Genomic DNA, 16,943 nt, shown 5'->3' on the forward strand with positions numbered 1-16,943 from the left:
TGTCTGAGCACCTCAGAGCAGGTCTGACGCTTGCAGTCATGTTTGTCATTTACTGTTGATCTCACTGGGCACAAATCATTACCGCAACAAACATTCTCCTAATAACAGCCGAGGTCAAACTGCGGCACTGCTGATCACGCCGGATCCTGATGCTAAGAGAGCCGCTATATGTGCAGCGCTAATAAAACTGTCAAGCTGCCAGACTCGAAGGCACATTACATTCAATTTTATGGACTTTCAAGCAACATATAGAAACGCAACGTGGGTCGTTAAACGGATGGTTTGACATTTCGGAAAATACTCTTTTTGTGTTTTGAGCCAGATGATTGATACCACTCGTGTCACCTGTAATGTCGAGACTGTAATTGTAGTTTTCTTGGGGTTTTGCGTGGGACAATATCTTGGCAGGTGCAGTGATTTCCTGGTTCCTCTCACTTGCCTCCAAAACTCACTCGGTGAACCCATCGAGAAATAGTTCAGTCTCTCTCTGGAGAGTAGCTTCCAGTCCTTATGCAAGAAAGCAAATAAGCACATTTCAAAATATGATTTCCTGGAAAGGCTGTTTCTTTATTTGTTGAGCTGTTGCTGCCATGCATCACTGTGATTGGCACAACTCTTTCAGCACTACGAGCTTTGAGCTGCTGCACATACGGGAACCAAAATAGCAGGTGTGCTTAGAGATGCTCACACAGTCGTGCCGAGAACCTACTGCTTTGCACTTGTTGTGCTTGATTAAAATAGGGCACATAATCTGCCTTTGACGCAACCATTGTAGCCGTGTGTAACAGAGGTGCATTGAGGTAAATAAGTATATTAGAGATTGGATAACCGTGGGGTCACGCTGTGAAGCGGTGACAAGCGGTACAGACAATGTCAAAGTAAATGTCAGTCAGACAGGTGGAGGGGCAGCGAGGACAGTGCCACACTTGTCAAATCTGTAATGTCAAATGGAAATAATAGGAAGCCAGCCTATAAATACACACACAGAAAACGATTCATATCAATTTTTGCTCACCCAAATCTTTTTTTTTTCTTTCACAGCTGGGACATAGATTTGTGTTTTGTTTTTTCAGCTTCCCAGTCAGGCTTTCATGGAGAAAGCGGCATGTTATCGCATCACAGTGAGAAGGTCCTGGGTTTGAATCCAGCCTGAGGCATTTATTGTAGAGTTCGCATTACAACCCTGCATATGTGTGGGCTCTCTCCGGGTACCCGAGCTTCCTCCACAGTCCAAAAAACATACATGGGGTTCAGTTAGCTGGAGACAGGTGTGAATGTGAGGGTTGCCTGTCTCTATGTGACAAGGTGCACCTGCCTCTCGCTGGCATCTGGGATAGGCTCCAGCACCCCATGAACCAGAAGTATATGGATAGATAAATACAAAGTGACAACCGTTTATGTGTTTGATATACTGATGCAAGTCTTCTGTGTCTGCCCTGTGCTGTTATTTGCTAATGGTATAGTTTTAATGCTTAGAAATTAAATTCAGCTCAGCAGTTCAACTCAACAGTGTGCAAATAAAGTTTACCGTAGGGACCGGCTTTATGTTTGCATCTCGTTATGTTGTTTTTACAGCACGCTCTAACATGCACTGCAATCTAAATAACTGATTAACTAGCATCCCTGAAGCAGGTCCTAAAATAACCAGAAATTGTTTTCACGCAAAAGCAGCGCCGCACAGCTGGTGTTTGTTCGTGGCATGAGAAGCACCTCTTGACTAATTATTTGAAAAGGTTATTCCTGTCAGGGTCCTGGGTCTGAGCAACCCAGGATCCCTGAGCAGTTATGAATTTTATTATTATTATATGTATTTTGGTGTTGCTGCTGCTCTTCTCCATGCTTGTAGATGTGAGTGTGTGTGTGTGTGTGTGTGTCTGCGGGTATGCTTGGAGGATGGAGCTCAGCCACCTGCAGGCCTGAGGGGTGTGGCCCTGCGGAAGGACTGGCCACACCCGAAGTCACACACCTGCTGCTGATCAGGCCTCGTCGGGGGAGCTACTTAGGAGAGAGTTGGAGCTCCCACCGACGCGGGATCATTTCCTTGAGACATCCACGTTAGTCGTCCCATTGAATTGAGTTAATGTGTGTAAGTGTATGCCCGCGGTTATTTGTGTCCTGACGGCTGCGTCTATTGTTTCCCGCAGGAGGAGCGTGGAAGGCACGAAGAGCAGCGAGCACCGGGGGGTGCTGACACGGGAGCGGAGAGCACAGAGACACGAACTATTCACGCAGAGACACGACACGGGAGTCTGGGAGAACACGGGGATTTATTGTTGTTTTTGTTCCACTCTGTAAATAAACACACTGTTTATACATAGAGCACCGCGCCTGGGTCCTCCTCCTCCTTCCCCACATCCCCACGGTCTGCCAGCCAGACCGTGACAGAATGATCCCGCCACTTATGGACCCAGCGGTCTCCGAGGAGAGGCTCAGGAGGGAAGTTATGGATGAAGTGTACCACCTATGTGAGGTGTGGTGGGAGAAGCCAGCGGAAGGTTTGCGTCGCGCCGTGGAGAGGCGGCTGCAGGAGATGCTTTTTAAATTCCCCTGGCTGGTGGACTCCCTTAATGCAGTGGTCCTGGACTTCTTACTTTCCACCCTCCACCTCCACTCTCCTCCTCAGGCTGCTCACCGGCCCGGACAGCTGGTGGATTCACAGCCTGAGACGCCGGCCCCGACGTCTACACAGAAACGACGTTCGCGCCGCCAGCGTTCCTCACCGCAGCCACATCCACGGTCATCTCAAGAGCCGGCTGTGGTGAGTAGTACGGACAATTTTCCATTTCCCTCACCATCTGTGTTTGTGTCTGCAGTGGACGAGCTGACAGCGCAGGTAACATCACCTCGGTCAGAGGTCTTCACACCACTCGCTGCTTCACCATCTGCGGTTGTGGCGCTGTCGTCATCTCATCCACATGCAGTCATCCCTCAGCCATCTTCTCCACCAGCGGCAGCCTCCATTCCACTACCCACTCCAGCAGCCCTGTCCGGAGGGGGCGACCTCACACACGTCCAACGCCTGATGGACTGGGTAACTCACACCACCAACGCAAGGGCAAGAGTGGTGGGGTTAAATGCCATCGAGGCACTCCTGGAGGGAGACCCCTACCTCGGCCAGCTCAAGGGAGTTTCCGCCTGCCTTTGCACCCTGCGTAAAGCCCGGGGGGTAGTGCAAGCTCGGGAGACCTCAGACTTCGTCCAGCTGCAGCAGGAGCTCAGCATGCCCGAGCAGGAGCTCAGCGAGCCGGAGGAGCTCAGCATGCCCGAGCAGGAGCTCAGCGAGCCGGAGGAGCCCGCACCGTCAGCTGAGGCGCTCAGCGAGCCGGAGGAGCTCAGCATGCCCGAGCAGGAGCTCAGCGAGCCGGAGGAGCCCGCACCGCCAGCTGAGGAGCTCAGCGAGCCGGAGGAGCTCAGCATGCCCGAGCAGGAGCTCAGCGAGCCGGAGGAGCCCGCACCGCCAGCTGAGGAGCTCAGCGAGCCGGAGGAGCTCGGCATGCCCGAGCAGGACCTCAGTGAGCCGGAGGAGCCCGCATCGCCAGCTGTGGAGCTCAGCATGCCCGAGCAGGAGCTCGGCGAGCCGGAGGAGCCCGCTCTGCCAGCTGAGGAGCTCAGCGAGCCGGAGGAGGAGCTCTCGCTGCCGGCCGAGGAGGAGCTCTCGCTGCCGGCCGAGGAGGAGCTCTCGCTGCCGGCCGAGGAGGTCAGCGGACCGGAGGGACCTCCACGTCTAGCGCGGCCTCCTCGCCGTCCACGTCCGGTGCGTCCACGTCAGCGATCGGCGCGTCATGGACCTGTTGCCACGCCTCGCTGTTGCTCACCGGAGCAGCGACGTTGCCATCGGACCCGTGGCAGGCCGCCGGAGGGGCAGCGCCGCCGCCACCGGACCCGTGGCAGGCCACCAGAACCGTTCCGCCGCCACCGGACCCGTGGCAGGCCGCCGGAGGAACAGCTCCGCCGCCACCGGACCCGTGGCAGGCCACCAGAACCGTTCCGCCGCCACCGGACCCGTGGCAGGCCGCCGGAGGAGCAGCGCCGCCGCCACCGGACCCGTGGCAGGCCACCAGAACCGTTCCGCCGCCACCGGACCCGTGGCAGGCTGCCGGAGGAGCAGCGCCGCCGCCACCGGACCCGTGGCAGGCCCCCTGAACTGTTTTGCTGCTGCTGCCGGACCCGGGGCCGTCCACCGGAGCTGCTACGTCACCGCCGTTGGGCTCGAGGTAGGCCCCCTGAACTCTCTTGTTGTGTTGATGGGCCGCCTGTGACTGTTTGTGGCGTCTTTTCGTTTTCTTTTTGCGCCGCTGCGGGATGCGCGGTCTGACTCTGAGACTGTGGACTGGGTCGGTTTGTTGTTTTGTTGTTTTTGCTTGTTTTGGTTCTGGCCCTCCGTCCTGGTTCCCCCAGCCGCCCGCCCTGGGTTGGTTGTGCTGTTTTTTGTTTTGGTTTTGGGGTCGTCAGGAGCCGACCCTTAGAGGGGGGGTACTGTCAGGGTCCTGGGTCTGAGCAACCCAGGATCCCTGAGCAGTTATGAATTTTATTATTATTATATGTATTTTGGTGTTGCTGCTGCTCTTCTCCATGCTTGTAGATGTGAGTGTGTGTGTGTGTGTGTGTGTCTGCGGGTATGCTTGGAGGATGGAGCTCAGCCACCTGCAGGCCTGAGGGGTGTGGCCCTGCGGAAGGACTGGCCACACCCGAAGTCACACACCTGCTGCTGATCAGGCCTCGTCGGGGGAGCTACTTAGGAGAGAGTTGGAGCTCCCACCGACGCGGGATCATTTCCTTGAGACATCCACGTTAGTCGTCCCATTGAATTGAGTTAATGTGTGTAAGTGTATGCCCGCGGTTATTTGTGTCCTGACGGCTGCGTCTATTGTTTCCCGCAGGAGGAGCGTGGAAGGCACGAAGAGCAGCGAGCACCGGGGGGTGCTGACACGGGAGCGGAGAGCACAGAGACACGAACTATTCACGCAGAGACACGACACGGGAGTCTGGGAGAACACGGGGATTTATTGTTGTTTTTGTTCCACTCTGTAAATAAACACACTGTTTATACATAGAGCACCGCGCCTGGGTCCTCCTCCTCCTTCCCCACATCCCCACGGTCTGCCAGCCAGACCGTGACAATTCCTGAATACGGTATCTGTAAAGCATTGTTAAGCAAAACTAAATATTGTTCTGTGACTGCTGCTCTTTTGTGCTGGAAATCTGGATGAGCTCCACGCATGAAAACGTGCAACCGGAGCTTAGCGTAGAACAAACTGACCCTGAGCTGCTATTCAACATGGTCGTCCTAAGCTTAAAATGCCTTTATGTACATTTAAAGCTCACATGCGAGCAAAGGTAAATGGATTTAATGGAACATCCAATGTTCTGGTCTTAGCTAGAACAGAAGAGGTCAGCTTAGGTATGGGTATTATTCAGCCCTGCACACGTACACACACTAACTCCACCAACTCTGTGTTATAACCATGTAATCTCTTCTCCCTGAGTGGCCAAAGATTGGATGTAGTACACGGCGATGTTCCCAGTGTGCATTTATGTGTGTGAGTGCCTTACACCTTCTCTGGCCTACACAGCAGGGCTGGCTTGCTACAGCTGCCCTCCGGCGGGATAAAGGGCGGATGAGTGGGTGGCTTTGGAACAGCAAACCAGCATCTCAATAAAAAGCTGAAGTGGAAGCTTGCGTGTGTGTCTCTGTGAAGCACTGGCAAATTTGATCAACCGCGATGGACAGCAGCCCTAACAAGGCTTAATAACAAGCCTGTTTCACACATACAAAAGCAATACATTCAAAATGAAAATCCTGGCTTTATATTAGCGCAATACAAAGTCATGAGTAGAAAAACGAGGCTATGCAGCACTCTCCTTTGAATCCACCTGAGATTTCATATTGTCCTCGCTTTGATCCTTCAAATGCACATTTCCCCTCTTTCTTCCAATTCTTTTCTTATTATTGTAATTCTCTTTTCAAACTACATTTTCAGTCCTGCATTAGTTGGCGTGAATCCCTCCAACCTTACGATGTAATTTTCTGAGCAGCTCTTGAACTCATAATGGATTCATGTCAGAATGAGACCTTCAGCATTCAGTCCACAGCGCATCCGATTTGGGAGTGAATCATCCCATTTTGTCTGATTCCTCTCGTAATTAAGCATCAATCCAGTTTAGCGCTTTGAGCATCCGCGGGAGAAGCGGATGCTCGAAGCTGTTCTTTCAATTATATTTGAACAAAACAATTTTTTTTTGTTTTGAGAAATCAGGTTCATAGTGCAGTCAGCGAGTTTGTGTCACCTTAAAATGGTGCTTTTTTTGTCCCTTTCTTCTCATCAGCTTTGCGCTTTATGTTAATGTGCTCATGGCTGCTCATTGTTTATTATATTTCAATGCAAGCTTTATTATGCACTTCCTTTACTTTTGGACGTTAGATTTCCTATTTTGAGTGCAGTTAATTTACACAAGGACAGTGAAGTCATCGAAATAATAATTTCATGGTATATAGACATGTATTTTTGGACATTATTCTCACTTCCTTCATTTCTGTCTGATATGTAGGTGATGCTGAAGAAAAAACATCTGTACACAGTTTGTGTATGAAAGGCTGGCTATTACTATATATGGTGATCCTTTTTATTAAAAATCCTGCAATGCCAATTCAATGATCATTACATCAGATTTTATTGAGGTTTTTCCCCCGACTGCAGCTGGTAAATGTGTTCATTGTGTTTTCGGTGTGGGTGGATTATTAAGTATTATCGATAATAGTTCAGGAAGTGGTCGTTTTATGAATGTTTATTTTGCAAAAGCTAAAAGGATAAATTGTGTTTATCTGGAAAATCATCCACTACTATCTGAAAATGGCTGTAAACTCCCAAACTTGTCTGAAAGACAAAATGTTAAATGTTAATTGAAGGCCCCTTTTTAGAATAAATGTGCTGATATAAACATCAAGGACTGTTTCAAACAGGTTTTCAAAGTGATAAGGGGGTTCCACTGGTGAGCCACAGAGCCAGTGCTGCAAGAACATGGAGCTGAATGGGATTTTTACATGGAAAACACAGAACAGCTTGTTGTTGCTCTTCATTTGAGGATTTCATTAAAATTAAACCTGGATGTTATTGTATTGTAAGTGATTGATAAAAAAATTGGGGTCAGAGTGGGAGAAAACAAAAGGTTGGAAAGGATGCGTATAGAAATAGAAATACAGTGGCTTATATTAGCCATCACTGGGCATCACATTTGGAATGTAAACAGCCCACTGAATGCCAATCATCAGTTGCTATCAATCAATGTATAGTGTCAGTATTCGCTCTCCTTACCTTAACAGGAGGTTTCTAGCAGTTGTGTAAAAGAGTGAATGTCAGATCTGCAGTAAAGTGTCAGACATTGTGGAAGACAAAGTTTGGTAGAAAACTGTCAAAGGTTTTGAGAACCTTTGCTTTAAACTAGAAAAACATCACCCATTACTTGGTTCAGCTGCGTAGAGCAACCACAACTGAAATATGCAAGCTACGAGTAGACGAACAAGGCCACCTCCTTCAGAAATACAGCCCAGACTTGAAAAGCTTTAATGACTTTCACTCGGTTTGGGAAATTTGATGAATGACAGTACAAATCTGTTTGGATATGTGCATCAACAGCGGTTTAACTTAGTGGTGGTTGAAGGATCCTGTATCGTGGTTGCAAACCTGTTTTGTAGCCCTCAAAATATTATCTTGACTTCTACAATGTTACATTTCCCTTACATGGTGCATGAATCTAAATGGAAAGTTTGCAGATGGAGAAGTCTGTTCTCAGAGCAAATAATGAAGCTGCCAAGGAGAATTTGCTGCAAGCTCTCTACATAATATGAAGCGACAGGTACAGGTACATACTACGTGAACTGTGGTTGGGTGGTATTTTAAAAATTTGAAAATGACCAAGGCCAGTCCAACAACTAGCTTTGACAAAATATTCCTCGGTTCCACTACCTCCTGGCTGTCTAGCTCTCGAATACCTCAGGGTGTTTTTTCACACCCGCAGAGTTTAGTGCGTTTAAATCGAACTCTGGTTTGTTTTTCCACTTGAAGTGGTTCATTTGTACAGGTGTGAACACAATAACTGCAGTCGGGTGCGGACAAAAACAACCACACCCTTTGGATGAACTCCAGCGCGGTGCGTTTATGGTGTGAATGTGATCCAACTCTGGTCCACAGAAAAACAACCTGGTGTACATTACAGGTGTGAGCTAAAAAAAATGTCCCTTAGCCATATATGCTTTGTATTCTCATTGCGGTAAGGTCCTATAGATGTGCAAAGGTCTGTACAAGCTAGCGACTAACATAAATTCTCTGTGTTCTCCAATAGTGCAGAACACAGCACGTTCTTCCTGTATTTACTTTTGTTGCTTCTGCCCCAGACACATGGGGCCAGTGAGCAGACGCAACATTCTCACATGGTTTATGATGCAATATTCTCCACTTGGAAAATAAACCAAAGCGTGGCAAAAAGCTACGAGTTAAGCTACTCCTCAACTGAATCGGACCAGAGTAAATGTACTACATGTGTGAAAACACCCTCAGAAATCTGCCAGACACAAGACCTCTGCTACTCTACACTCGCCAGTTATACATGATTTAAATGTCCGTCAGGGTCTGAGTACAACTTTCACTAACTAACCCCCCACCCAAAAAAAACAACAGTATCAGCAACTTCTTTCAAACAAAAACCAAAAGAAATGATGCCCAAACTCATGAAGGTGAGACCCGCATTCTATTGAACTTGGATTTATCCTTTTAATGGTAACACTGACATTATTATTAGTATCAATTCAAAATCCAGCGTGGAGATTACAGGCAAAATGATCACATATCTATGTCATGGTCCCTGTGCCCTGCTGGTCAATCCTCTATTGGGCAATATGTTTGTGGTTTGTTTGCTCTCTCGCCCTCTCTCTCTCACTCTCTCTCTCTCTCTCGCCACGGCGATGCTCACTGCGGGCTCCCGCTGCTGGCCCACACACCTGCTCATCACCAAAGCCCTTTGTTATTATCCCGCTAACCCGACCTTTTGTGTTTAGATCGTTTTTGGAACCGGATTCTGAGAGGAGTGACTGAGGAGGAGCTTTTGTACAGAAAGTGTGGAGCACCTTTTCCCCTAACCCTGTTTCCCACGGACCCTGGCGACCCGGACCCGTTTCCCCTGCACATTGTACATAGCCACTTGGTGATTGTGTTCACTGTGAATAAACGCACTGTTCTTCGCTTAAAGGGAAACCCTGGCCTGCGCCTGAGTCTCTTTCGGAACCCCTAACAATCTAGCTCGCATCAGAATCAGAATCAGAATCAGAATCGTGTTTATTGGCCAAGTATATGTGCAGACACATACAGGGAATTTGGTTCCGGTAGATGGAGGCTCTCAAGCACAGCAATGTAAATCACACACACACACGTGTCTATATATACATTACACAAACATACACAAAGCTGTGTAAACCAACTATAAATAACCAATCTAAACTTATATACATAAAATACAGAAAAGAAGTGGAATGAATACTACAAAATGTACATAAGGTGCAGCTGCAGTCTGGCAGTGGGAGCAGTGTGACAGGTCAACTGTTAAGAAGGGAGATGGCGAGGGGAAAGAAACTGTTCCTGTGTCGGGTGGTCCTGGTCTGCAGGCTTCTGTACCGTCTGCCAGAGGGCAGCAGATCAAAAAGTCTGTGTCCAGGGTGTGAGGGATCTGTGATGATTTTCCCTGCCCGTTTCCTGGTTCTTGAGAGGTACAGATCCTGGATGGAGGGCAGGGGGGCGCCGATGATCCTTTCTGCTGCCCGTACAGTCCGCTGCAGTCTGCGCCTGTCCTGTTTAGTGGCTGCTCCATACCAGACTGTGATGGAGGAGCACAGGACAGACTCAATGACCGCAGTGTAGAACTGGACCAGCAGCTCCTGTGGAAGACTGTACTTCCCCAGTTGTCTCAGGAAATACATCCTCTGCTGGGTCTTTTTGAGGATGGAGTTGATGTTGGTCTCCCACTTCAGGTCCTGGGAGATGGTGGTACCCAGGAACTTGAAGAACCTTACAGTCGACACATGGCTGTCTGATATGATGAGGGGGAGCAGAGTTGAGGGATGTCTCCTGAAGTCCACTGTCATCTCTACAGTCTTAAGAGTGTTCAGCTCCAGATTGTGCTGACTGCACCAGAGTACCAGCCACTCAACTTCCTGCCGGTATGCAGACTCATCACCATCCTGAATGAGGCCAATGACAGTGGTGTCATCTGCAAACTTTAGGAGTTTGACAGCCGAGTTCTTGGAGGTGCAGTCGTTAGTGTAGAGGGAGAACAGTAGTGGTGAGAGGACACATCCTTGAGGGGCACCAATACTGAGGGACCGGGTTTCAGAGGTGATCTCCCCCAGCCTCACTTGTTGCTTTCTGTCTGTCAGGAAGCTGGTGATCCACTGACAGGTAGCTGGTGACACGCTGAGCTGGGAGAGTTTGGAGGAGAGAAGTTCAGGCACGATGGTGTTAAAAGCCGAACTAAAGTCCACAAACAGGACCCTGGCATAAGTTTCCGGGCTGTCGAGGTGTTGCAGGATGTAATGCAGCCTGATGTTAACTGCATCATCCACCGACCTGTTTGGCGAGGTAGGCAAACTGCAGAGGGTCCAGCTGGTGGCCTGTAATGTCCTTCAGATGGGCTAACACCAGTCGTTCGAAGGATTTCATAACCACAGACGTCAAGGCGACAGGTCTGTAGTCATTCAGTCCTGTGATGGTGGGTTTCTTGGGAATAGGCATGATGGTGGAGTGTTTGAAGCAGGAGGGAACTTCACACAGCTCCAGGGATCTGTTGAAGATGCGAGTAAAGATGGGAGCCAGCTGTTCAGCACAGGTTTTGAGGCAGGAGAGTGAGACACCGTCTGGTCAGGGGCTTTCCTGGGCTTCTGTTTCTGAAATAGGAGGGTGAAGGGGGGAGAGATGGGAGGTGTGTTGGGGGTCAATGTCTGAAGCAATGTCTCTGGGGAGGGGAGGGTGAGGCGTGGGAGTCTGTCCGTCTCAAACCTGCAGTAGAAAGTGTTTAACTCGTTGGCCAGGTCTTTGTTTGCTTCAACAGTGGGTGGGGGGCGTCTGTAGCTGGTGATTTACTGCAGGCCCCTCCACACTGACGCTGGGTCGTTGGCTGAGAGCCGGGAATTCCTTTCCAGGGTGGTAATCTGGTCAGCCAGCTCGCACAGTGCGTTATTCGGGTTGGCCTGAGGAGGGATGTAAACACCGACCAGCATGAAGGAAGAAAACTCCCGCGGTGAATAAAACGGTTTACAATTGATGAAAAAACTTTCCAAGTGTGGGCTGCAGTGTTTCTGTAACACTGTGACATCAGTACACCAACCTTCATTAATGTAGAAGCAGACTCCACCACCCTTTGTTTTCCCTGAGAGCTCCGTTTCACGGTCCGCCCGGTGAAGTTGGAAGCCTGGCAGATTTAAGACAGCGTCTGGGACTTGCTCACTGAGCCAGGTTTCAGTGAAGCAGAGGGCAGCAGAGCGTGCAAAGTCCTTGTTAGCAGTAATTAGTCGACTTTGTTTGGAAGAGAGCGGAGATTCGCGAGGTGAATGGAGGGGAGTGCCGTGCCGAATCCTCGCCGACGTAGTTTCACCAGCGCGACTCCCCCGTCTACGTCTTCTCCAGGAGCCACAGAGAGCTGTAAGCTCCAACTCCAACTAAAATTAAAACTTTTCCAGGTTTGTGAAAAATGGATAAGAACTATAGTGAGACGACTGGCTGATGTTTAGCAGTTGATCTCTGGAGAAAGTGATGTGGTCTGAGTGACCAAAAGCGCAGAAAATAAACAGAAGCAAGAAAAGTGCGAGAGAGCGCAGTACCGAGGCTGCCATCCGCGGCGCCATCTTGATCATCAGTGCATATACAAATACTGTAAATAACCCCCCGTAAAGAACGCTCTTTACCATAACGCAGTTTGGTACATACTGTGATGCAGGAATATTAAGCTTCAGCACAGTCTAATCTTGCCCATGGATTTGTTACATGCAGTAGGTCAACCTTGACCCAAGTTAATTAGAGCTCTAAATATGTACAGCCTGACTCTAATTACACACTGTGCACCGACTCCGCTAACAACTCAACTAACCTAATCCTAAGTCTTTAGGACCCACAAACTGGCTGGCTTTCAAACACACACAGATCCTCTGACACCAACAAAGGCTAAAGAAATAATTCAGGATTTACACTGCAAACCTGCTCATCAAATACACACTCGACACACACACATATACACAGACACACAACTCATCCGGCTCTCCAGGCGGACTTCACCTCCCACACATATTACTTTGGCAGTGATGGAACAGCAGCATCTCTCCCAAGAGAGAGGAGCAATACGAGGCGAAAGGAGTAGCAAGAGAGACAAGGAGGTGTTAGTCTCTCAGATTAAAACACTAAATATACCAACATGTACAAGATATTTGTTCTTTGTTTCCATCTGTCTATAATCCCTGCCTACTGCCCTCTATTCAAGAAGATTTATTGTCTTCAAAGTTTAAGAATATTGCCACTGCAACAAAACAAAGGGACACAATTTTCCCTTAAGAGCTACAGATGAAACCTTGATAAAGCTCAATTTACACTTATTTTCAAAAGTTTCTTACCAATATTCATGCTATACATCACTGCAGTGAACAGCAGGATTGTGTATGCATGACTGTCACTGTCTAATCCTGAGTGCACTGCAAGTTAATACACAGGGAATTAAACCAGAAATTGGAGATGCTTGTTTACTTGCACTGAGCATTCCTGCCATACCTAATGATGAGTGCATATCCAACTTGCCTTGATGAACAGTAAAATTCAACCACACAAGTTGAAATATTCAACTCAACACAGCATCTAGACGAGAACATGCTGATGCTTGTCTCTAGTTTTTTCCCGCACCATGCTGTTTACCCAAGAGGTATTTTGTTCTTAGGATAGTATATCAATGATTTACATAAGGAAAAATAAAAAAATAAATGCACTTAGGTGTTTCTATTTCTATTTCTTTTTAATTAGTTCACATTTCTCACGTACCGCTGGCAACCACAGACGTACCACCTGGGGAAAAAGCACCTCCATTTGGGTTTCACAGTCATAGTCTGGATTCTGTTTTGTTTGTTTAGAGTAAAGCTACACAAAAACGATACCTCCTCTTCTTAATCCTCCCACACTAAATCCCTCCATTATTTACCTCATCTAAAAATGTCTATTACCTTAACTTTTAAGCCCCCCTTAAGCAAAACAGTTTTTATTACTGCAAAGCTGAAAGTGCCATCATTATTTCAAGAATTGCTGAAATGCAACCTTGGGAGTCTGAAATAATGCTAAAAGGTGAGAAGTATATATGATTTATGCACTTTTAATACCACAGTTCATAAGATGGGGAGAATGCGGAAGAATAAAACAGTCGCTCTTTGTTCTGAAGCTCAATCTGCAGGATTTATCTGCTGCTCCAGAAATGATAAAGTAATGATAAAAGGCAAAAGTAATGTCTTCCTCATCTCAGAATGTGGCAGGACATATTATTTTTTCTGTATTGTTTGTGATATTCATGTTAAATATGGTCAAATAATGAGGCCAGCACTTGTACGAATAATCCCTCCAGGTTTCAGCTGCTCTTAGTGAGTTCCCAGCAGTTTTTTCTACTCTTAGCTATGTATGATGTCAGCGAATGAGATCACTAATATAGTCATCTCAGGCATCAATATTTTTCCTTTACTGGACCCCAGTAATGAAAACACAGAACACGAAATAAACACATTTCCTACCTATAGCCATGAAGTCCTCGTGGTCCCAGGCTTGCAGCTGCGCTAAGGGGCCGCTGTACAACACCAGGCCATCAGCCACGTCCGTGATGAACTCCAGCGACACATGGCTCTCGAAACAGGGCATCATGGGAGGAAACCAGGCATAGCCGTTGCCATGGAAACTGTGCTTGTTCTGCTGGCATTCAGGCCCCTCGAACTGAGCTGGGCACTGGCACCTTGGGACAAAGAGGAAATCAAGAGGCGAAATGACACGAGTTAGTGAATGCAATAAAGAGATGGCTCCGATTTTTTCACCGCTTTGTGAAAATTCAGTTAAAACACTACCCTGATCTTTCTCAACCCCTTTTTGAACCTTTTGCCATATTTAGCTCTTTCAAGTATTTTTGCACCACGTCTGCTCTCCGTGTCTCCAAGTCTAGTTGTTTTCCCCTCTCAGACTAAGCTCCCCTTCGGCTATCTCGCTCTCTCATTTCGTATGTTTCACTGATGTAGATGTTCTCATTAGTGGCAAAACCACAGGGAGAATCACAACATCACTACCAAACTCCTCTCTCTGTGTTTCCACATATTCAAGTACTCATTTGTACCACTGCTTCCTGTCAAAATGTCACCTCTCACCTAGGGCTGGGCGATATGACCCAAAATTCATATCTCGATATTTTTTACCTGGACGGCGATATAAGATATATATCTCGATTTTTTTTTTTAAAAGCCATAAAGTAAGAACAAAATGAGAGTTCTTAGTCAAAGCTGTGTCCCAGATGTCACACAGGCACTTTTATTAACATAGAGCAGATGTACATAAAATTTACTCAAAAATAAATTATGAGCATTTATTAAATAATAATGCTCCATAAATAAAAGAAAACAATGTTGTTTTTGTGCATAACAAAAAGCTCACAATTGTGCAGTCAAAATGTAAACTAAAAGACGCTGAGCACAATAACAAAGACAGATTTCACAGCTGCTCTGTTCCCAACTTCTACTCTGTGACTGACAGCATTGAGTTTGAAATCCTCTTCGTAACCACGTCTCTGAACAGGTGCCATTTATGGTCCTTATACACAGTAGGGTAATATTACGTTGAAGCACAGTACGTATCACTCCGCGAAGGCTCCTCGGTAGCCGTAATGCGCCGACAAACTATCAAGCGGTGCAGCTCCGTAGCTTACCAAAGTCGTAATAAAACATTTTTGACAGATTGCTGAGCGTCGTGTTCCACATAAAATCGGTTCACGGCCATCAAGCACAACCAAAATTCATACATAAGGTGCGCTGTCAATTTTTGAGAAAATGCAAGGATTTTAGGCCGCGCAGCGCCTCTGGGCTGCATGGCGTTAGCGTGGTTAGCTCGTTAGCGTGGTTAGCTAGCTAACACGTTGACGGCGTCCAGCCCCACGCACGGGTCGATGCGCAGTAACTCGTTAACAGAGATTTGCTGTGTTCATCTTGTCGCTTCCTGCAGGTGAAGCGATGGGGGAGGAGGGGGAGTTGTGTTCAGTGAAGGAGAGGCGAGGCCGAGTAAAGTTGCGTAAAGACAAAAGTGGACGAAAGAGAGGCAAACTTGCGGCTCCACAAGTATAGTTATAACGTAACATAGACTATATCGATATAAAAGATATTGTCAGATCTTATATCTCGTATAAAAATATATCGATATTTTTTAAAAACTCGATATATCGCCCAGCTCTACTCTCACCTTCTCTCTCTGGGAGCACTTTAGCCTGTAAATTACAATGCCACTTCTTTGTCTACATGAACAATCCTATAAATACATAAAATGAGTACGAAATAATCAGGAATTTTTCCTCTGACATAAAAACATGTCCAACTCTGTTGAGTGGTGATTACTCTCTGTAATCACCAGTGAAATGTAAAAAAAAACATACACCCAAACAACAATGGGACTATATTATCGCAGCCATCTGTTTCCCTCGCCTTTTCAGAGTGTGTATTTTACCATCTAAACTCGACACATTCCTGAATCAATTTCTCTTATTTATCTGATTTTTTTTTAAAAAGCTTTCATCTTTTCATGTTTAGTAGCTGGAAATAAATCTCACGGGAAAGTCATGGATTTTTCAGCAAAATAAAAATTCCCTTCTTTCAATCCATATGTTGCCAGCAATTAAGAAATATAAAAATTGTACACCCAGCTTGCCTTCCAAATTTGCGCACACAGACGCGCGCACACACACAAACAGAACAACAATGCCTTTCTCCAGGGGAATTCTCTTCCTCCTAATAAGTGAGTTTTTCATTGGTTTATGTTATTCACACTTCAGCTGCCTCTCAAGATATTCTGAGTCTGAGCCTGGTGGATCCTACAAGCCCACACAGGATGTGTATTTCCACCATTATGTGTTTGCATTCACACATCTCCTTAGTGTTCCGCAGACAGCTCATTTCTCATCCAAATGTTCCTTCGTTCTCTTGCTCATTTTTCTGCCTCTGCTCTTCTCCAGAATTGAAAGAGGACACGTGAATGCATGTGCACGCAAACAAACAAATGCAGACTCAGAAATCAAGCAGCCCATATACAATAAATGACACCTGTACAAATACAGGAGGCATGTGTCACTTCACTGCCTTCAGATGCAGGAACACAAGCAGGCAAACAAACACTTTAGACGAATGCTAATGTAATATACGACAAGATGTTACACTCTGCCGCAAGACGGGTAGTGCTGACTTGAACATTGGCCAACCTTAAAGTACAAGAAATCTCCATGAATCACCAAGAGCCAGATGCACAAATGCTATTCATACACCTTTTCCTGCACACGTGTATGTTTGTGTGAAATGCAAATGCAAAAAGGTGCACGCACATTTGAGCCTTTGTGGGTAAATAGTGTCAGTTGTATGCAGAGTTTTATTCATCCGGGCCCTGGTTTTCTTCACAGTTTGAGAAAAGGATGCTTGAATTCACTATAAGCGGCGCAGAATCAGAACCATCATAGCTATGAAACATAAAATGCCTTTTTAAGGTGATGTAATAGCTTTTTCAACTCGAAGGGCACTCTGACAGAACATGTCTTCACTGAAGCTAGTGCCCAATTTTGTAATGTTAAGGGAGACCGATTATGCTCTTTCCAGTGTATTTATCACTATAATAGCTTTGAATGATTCATCTCGAGAAAGATTT

At 46.9% G+C, this 16,943-nt stretch overlaps 2 protein-coding genes across 2 annotated transcripts in view; one reads left to right on the forward strand and one right to left on the reverse strand.

Moving 5' to 3' along the window:
- Positions 1 to 16,943, reverse strand: part of LOC146639282 (neural-cadherin-like) — a 347,375-nt gene that overhangs the window by 93,146 nt on the left and 237,286 nt on the right. Inside the window, exon 27 of the mRNA XM_085358982.1 lies at positions 13,799 to 14,013. Coding sequence (XP_085215108.1) covers positions 13,799 to 14,013 — 215 coding nt within the window. The remainder of the gene's footprint in view (positions 1 to 13,798; positions 14,014 to 16,943) is intronic.
- LOC146639284 (uncharacterized) lies at positions 2,384 to 4,218 on the forward strand. Its single transcript, XM_085351480.1, has 2 exons — positions 2,384 to 3,762; positions 4,161 to 4,218. Exons 1-2 carry the CDS (start codon positions 2,387 to 2,389, stop codon positions 4,216 to 4,218), a joined length of 1,434 nt encoding a protein of 477 aa, XP_085207606.1. The 5' UTR covers positions 2,384 to 2,386.

The sequence above is a fragment of the Diplotaxodon limnothrissa genome, linkage group LG1 (genome assembly GCF_057381915.1).
Source record: "Diplotaxodon limnothrissa isolate DT_005_m linkage group LG1, D_limnothrissa_male_GT1.1, whole genome shotgun sequence".
Taxonomy (NCBI): domain Eukaryota; kingdom Metazoa; phylum Chordata; class Actinopteri; order Cichliformes; family Cichlidae; genus Diplotaxodon; species Diplotaxodon limnothrissa.